Raw genomic sequence first — 6,493 nt, 5'->3', positions numbered from 1 at the left:
GACGCTCGAACAAAAATTGTTTAAAAGGCCAAATAAATTAAGAATTTGAAGAGGTTTTCAAACACAACTTTCACACAGAATGACGTTTCTAAAGGAGCAGTAATAAAACTTCGAACTGGTTGTGCACAAGCTATGGTCTTTTCAGACTCTGAACTGTTTGTAGTGCAATGGGATATGAATGAGTGGTTTCATACCTAAAAGGTGTTTATACTATGACTGCTGTAGGAAAAATATTTTTATTATATAAAAACTGTTCAGTTACCATGGAAATAATGAGAAAAAAGAAAGCAAGAAGACTATGGCTTGGTTATGTTTTAATAAATAATACTGATCACTAATTAAAACAAACATGATAATCAAAGAAATATGGTGGTGGAAGCGATACTACAATGTTTAGAGAAGGACATACAGATGTTAATTTTTTGATCTCAGTATAACATGTGCAATTTTACTTGTTTCTATTTTTAATTGTTTTACAGAGCTCCAACTTATGAGATGCCACAATTTATCTGTCATGGTAAAAGTGAACTTTCATTGTTAAAATACTGTGAGCGGTAGTTAAGACAGAACAATCAGATCTTAAGTCTTTTAAAAAATTCTAGACCATAAAACATAATTTTACATAAATTTCACACAATATCAAGTACCATTAGATTGTTCTTGGGCAGATTGTCTTTCAGACTTTTTTAGATGCTTTTTCATACATTTAAAAATATGGTTCCTGTCATGTCCTTCTCTTTATAAAGTCATGAGAAAATCTTTATGTTGTTTTACACTTCAAGTCAATTCAAGGTAGTACAAGCAAAACAGGACAAAAAGTATTAACATTTTTGGGGATAACACTTTTAACACTGTAAAGTAACCTTTCTGAAATGATGTTAAAATTCATACAATTATGTAACATAAATAATGTAATTAACATGGACAGTCCAGTTAAATTGCCAACACTGATGTTACATCAGGAATTGTAGTCATAAAATTTTAAAGCACAATTATTGTACTCGTCCTCTGATATCAACCAATCAAATTATTGGACTTCGTGTTTCGAGCACAAAATTATGCAGGAAAGTTTTATGACTGAGAGTCCTGAATTTTTGTCCATAGTAATGATAAGACACTACAGACACATATATGTTTATTTCCACAAAGACGCTGGTGTAATTTGTCCCTGTTCAATAATGCCGCACAAAAGGCACGACTGTCATATCATGCAATTATGTAACCCAAAAAATATTGGTGAAACAAAACAAACAATAATCTTGTATGAATTTGTTTTGCAAATTATCTAATAATAAATAACCATTACACTAACTAATTCGTTACAATAAATAATTGATAAATAATTAAGTTATATACATTTTAAAATACACACATATATGGATTATAAATATAAATTAAGTCTTTTTAAAATCAACGATCACAGACAAAACTTTCCAAATTCCAATGACAGAATAAGAAATCACAGTAAAAAATCGTAAAATGTGTATTTAATAAGAAACAGTTGTAATAATAAATACTTAAAACAACCAATCATACAATTTTATATTAATCATAATAAAAATAACCTAATTTAAGAATTATGAACTTTCCTTATTACTCTTTATAGTTATCCGTTGAACCAATAACATTTGTTTTAATAATTTGCCAAGTGAATACTGGTAAATTAAAACCATATTTTGCTCTTAATTTACTTGGAAGATTTTCCTACTTCATGTCTTCTTTTTAATTTGCATTCCCTCTCTTCCATCAGCAAGAGGAAACTATAATAATAGGGCAATTTTAAGAGAAACAAAATGTAAGCATCTCACAAAGATAGAAATACATGAAAAGTAATAAATGGGGTGATATTGTCATGACATGGATGGGTCTAAGAAACTAATTTCTACGTCATAATATTCAGGCTAAGTGTAATGTATGTATATTATGAAAAGAATGAGCCTAAAAAGTTTCTACAACAAACTTCTAAAAAAGCAGGGTATTAAGGAATTTATACCTTATCTGATCACATGATCCAGGACATGAAATACAAATCTATAAATAACCCCTTCACTCCTAAACACTTTAAATTTCCCTTGCAAACGTAATATACAGTATTCAACTAGAATACTTTCATAAATGTTTTTATATCTAACAGTATCAATACATACAGTCATATTGTTGAATGTATGTAAATAAACTCATCAAAAGACTTAAACGATTCTAAGAAGTCGACAAAAAAAATAAAAAATTCGCCCTGGAGTACCTATTTGCCAACATGAGTTTAAAATTTGCATTTCTCACCCCTGCAAACAAAAAACTACAGTCTATTGGACAAATCTTATTATAAACAAGCCAATTGAATTTACTTGCGATTAACATAACATCTCAGATTAACCTTTCTTAAATGGCAAAATTTATCTTACAAAGCATTTAATTAATTTTAAATCATTTTTCTTACGCAGTAAATTTGCAGAGATGAGAACTTACACATTACAACCATTTATTCTAATACACTTTAATGTCAATATCTCTTGTCAGTAGTTCTTTTAGTTTAATTCTTTGCTTTTAAATGCATCTTCCATAGCATCTGTAACAACAGTTTCAGCTACTTTATCAATAACATTTTGTTGTGACTCAACAATGTCATCACCTTTTTGTGTTGTCACAGGGTTACTGTCCTTTTGTGATATCACTTGGTTATCGTCTTTTGGTTTTGCAGTTTCAATATTTTCCTTAGCCTCTAATGTTTGCTCTGTTTCAGTCTTTGTAGGTACTTCTGTTTTCTACAAAATTATAACACAGAAGAAAGTAAGTGTTAAATTAAAAGCCAATCTTCATATAAATCACAAATGGTGGCAAGACCTATCATTCATGCCATTCAAACGTTAAAAAAAAGAAACATGTTTGAGGTTTCTGTTAATTATCCCTTAATACCAGAAATTATAAATGATAAAAAGAGGACTTGACAATGTCTGTAAATTGCCATTTACTTTAATGCTTTGTCTTTGATTGGAAATTAAAGGCGGTCCTAAAACCCCAAAATGTCTTCTTTTTTATAATCAAAGTACAGATTTTTTTCAGAGGGCAAAAATATAAAAATAATATTTATCAAATAATTTTTTTATTCTTCCTTCCTGCTTTAACACAGGTAATCACACAAAGGAATTTATCCATAAAAAGTATGCACCTTTTCTTTTTTGTCTGTATTTTCATCACTTTCTGTTTCTGTTTCTGGTATCTCCTCTGGCATCCATACTCCCAGAATTCCTCTTTCTCTGTAAAGGTCAGCAAATGACCTCAATTTAGCAGTGGTAAAGATGGCTTCCTGTCTAGCCTTAACTGTTGTATCTGCAACCAGTAACCATTTGTCTTCCAAACAATCTTCTACTGACACACGATTACTGTAAATAAATCAATAAACCAATCAGCCACTTGTTTAATAACAGAACTTATCTTACAAGCATGCCTGGTCTTATGAATGATATCATGTCATATAGAGTAGACTGAATGACTTCTATTGTCAATAAGTAAAACTAAAGGGTGGGTAACATCTTCTTGGTTTTTAAAAGGGGCTTAAAAAATGGGTCCTTTTATTTTGTTAACAATCAAATTATTACAGTCAATTCAACTGTTAAACTAGCTATATGGACATCAATGAATCAGTTTTGTCATATTTTTTCTAGTTATCACAAAACTGTCAATACATATAACTGTTTAACACAAATTTACAATCAACTTTACCATAAGAGATAAATAGATCGAAAAGTCTGATCTATAACTTTGATGGTCAAAAGATAAACAAAGGAGTAGGTCTGGTAAGGACCGATTTTGGCCTGAAATTTCAGTTTCATCTGACGAAAGATTTTGACCACTTTTTAAACACTTAAGTGTCTATTTCATATGATTCAATTAATTTATGTGAAAGATTTTAACTGATTTAGTCATTAAAAACCGTCCGATTCAAGCTCAAATATGAAAAATCTACTAAATATGCGAAAAAAAGTCACTTTTCAGATGGTTTTTGTCAAAAACGAAAGTGACCCATCCGTGTTCATCCTCAATCTTTATATATATTATGTATTATCATCAAATACAACTTCCATTTCAATATTTTGGATGAACACGAATGCGGCCACTTTCGTTTTACCCGAAAACCGTCTAAAATTTAACTAAAATGCTGGAATGAAGATTTTTTTAATTTAGCATGACTTTGTACTGGTAGTACACAATATATGTGCATTGTATTGTCAAAAACAGCCCATTTTTATGTAGCAGAACCATTCTGCTATCCAATAAATAACTAAGAGTTTACATTTTAACAATTTTGTAAAACTGCTATATTTTGGGGCCACAAAGGGGTCTTACTGAACCTACTCCTTTGATATTTTAGGACAAAATCATTCTTCATAGGGGTTTATGTTTTTTTTTTTATCAGTCTTACCTTGGTATTCTTTTCATTATCCTGTTCATAAATCTAAGAGCATCTCTTGTTATGTTATCATAGAGTGAATGGGCGTCATATCGACTGTATGCTATGTTGAAATATGTCTCTTCTACACTTGAGGCTCTGAACGGTGAGTCTCCACTCAATCTGAAATAAAACAAAACAAAATTCAAATTTATTTACTTAGGTTGATGTTAATGTGATATAGGAAGATGTGGTGTGAGTGCCAATGAGACAACTCTCCATCCAAATAACAATTTATAAAAGTAAACCATTATAGGTCATGTACGGCCAAATTGACTTAAAAAGCACAAATAAATAAATATTGCAAATGAGGGGAATTCAACATTATAATGTTAGACAAGAGTCAATGGAGCTTTTATAATTGTTGTTGTTAAAAAATAGATATAATCCACTTTGGAACTTACACCAACATGTATATATCTAAGTTACAATGTACTTATAATGTTTTAAAATTTAAATGTTCAGATATCATTCTCCTGCCAAGAATACAAATTTTCGAATGTCAAATGAAAAGGATATATTCTTATTTGATGTGTAACACATTTGAACAAATTTTTATTGATGGGCTCACTCCATTTGCCAGATTTTCTTGTATTGTTGAAGACCCATTTGTGGTCTTGGGCTGTTTTCTGCTCTTTTATCTGGTTCTTGTCTCTTTGACATATTCCCATTTTCCATTCTCAGTTTTATTACATAAGACAAATGGAAAATTTGAAGTATTATAAAATTTATTCCAACATCAGTTAGACCATGCTAATTTGTACCATACTTACAGAAGAAAACTGAGGACACCAACAGTCCATGTATCAGCTGAATATGAAGTTGTCTTACTTGTCACAATCTCAGGAGCTAAAAATAGTAATAAAGAAAATATACCTTATCTGTTACTCACTTGAAAATATTACACGTATCTAGCTATACTTTAAACACTGCATTTGATGATCATATATGTCCAATTATAGTCGACCCTGTTTAAAAAGTACCAGAAAAAACTGGCACTTTTTTACATTGGCGGAAAAAATTGGAAAAGTGTTATGACAGGTTTTCTCTTAAAAGAAGTGATCTTTCTTTAGATATTTTGATATGAATGTTTTTCCTGTAATAGCATTTTTGAAATTATCATAAGAGTATCTAACTTAAATGTGGATAACACAAAAAGCTTTAATTTTTCCAAAATGAGGCATTTATACAACCAACCTTGATAATCTGAAACCCCCTTCTAACTATTTGAATTATTTACCAATAAAATCAGGATATCCTTCACAAGGAACCACTTCTCCATTGCCAGACAATTTCCTCGCATGACTGAATCCACATATCTTCACATCCAAGTGTCGTCTGCTCCTCATTACCACACTGCTTGGTTGTAAGTTCAAATGGACCACACCCACGTGATGTAAATATTGTACACCTTCCAAGATCTGTCGTATCACTATGGCAACCATGTCTTCTGAATATTTTGACTTGAAAGCAAAATGCTGCAAAACGTTTACTCCACACAAATATTCAGTAATGATATAAAGCTTCTCACTGAATAAGAATCCATCATATAGTCTGATGACTTTTTCATGGTTCATTAATTTCAAGATTTCAAATTCTGTTGATTTTTTGTCTTTGTCACATGGAATTATTTTGGCAGCATAGGATCTCTTTGTTGAAGTATTCTCGGCAATTTTAATTTCAGAGAATTTCCCACTGAAATGAAAAGAAAATCAAACACACTGTATGAGTTTAGCATTAAGCAACGTTGTGAAAAATTTCTATCCCATGCACTGCAAATTTGACTTTTTAATCCTGGTTATTGTGGTTTTAAAATCACAGTAAGTGTTCAATTAGCTGGGGAACCGTAGCTCATAGGTCCTTATGTTATTTTTTTACTATTTGCGGACCATAGAGCTACAGATTTTTCCTATTTCAAAACTTGCGGAATTGCGACCCAGGTTCAGGTCGCACTTATTTCCCAAAAAAATATTCTTTATAATGTTTGCCAAGCTTGTCAATATATCTAATTCGTTTCGTTAGATATCTTTCTAGATATGACGTACC

At 30.8% G+C, this 6,493-nt stretch overlaps 1 protein-coding gene across 2 annotated transcripts in view; it reads right to left on the bottom strand.

Moving 5' to 3' along the window:
- Positions 1–297: 297 nt before the first annotated feature.
- Positions 298–6,493, bottom strand: part of LOC134695450 (twitchin-like) — a 98,286-nt gene continuing 92,090 nt past the window's right edge. For both annotated transcript variants that reach the window (XM_063556703.1, XM_063556702.1), the window contains exons 51-55: positions 5,688–6,142; positions 5,221–5,296; positions 4,421–4,570; positions 3,167–3,380; positions 298–2,762 (exon numbers count right to left, since the gene is read on the bottom strand). In XM_063556703.1, coding sequence (XP_063412773.1) covers positions 2,526–2,762; positions 3,167–3,380; positions 4,421–4,570; positions 5,221–5,296; positions 5,688–6,142 — 1,132 coding nt within the window. In that variant the 3' untranslated portion in view covers positions 298–2,525. The remainder of the gene's footprint in view (positions 2,763–3,166; positions 3,381–4,420; positions 4,571–5,220; positions 5,297–5,687; positions 6,143–6,493) is intronic.

Source organism: Mytilus trossulus, chromosome 13, assembly GCF_036588685.1.
Source record: "Mytilus trossulus isolate FHL-02 chromosome 13, PNRI_Mtr1.1.1.hap1, whole genome shotgun sequence".
NCBI lineage: Eukaryota > Metazoa > Mollusca > Bivalvia > Mytilida > Mytilidae > Mytilus > Mytilus trossulus.
The sequence above is the reverse complement of the archived record's forward strand: the minus strand, read 5'-3'. Positions and strand labels throughout refer to the sequence as shown.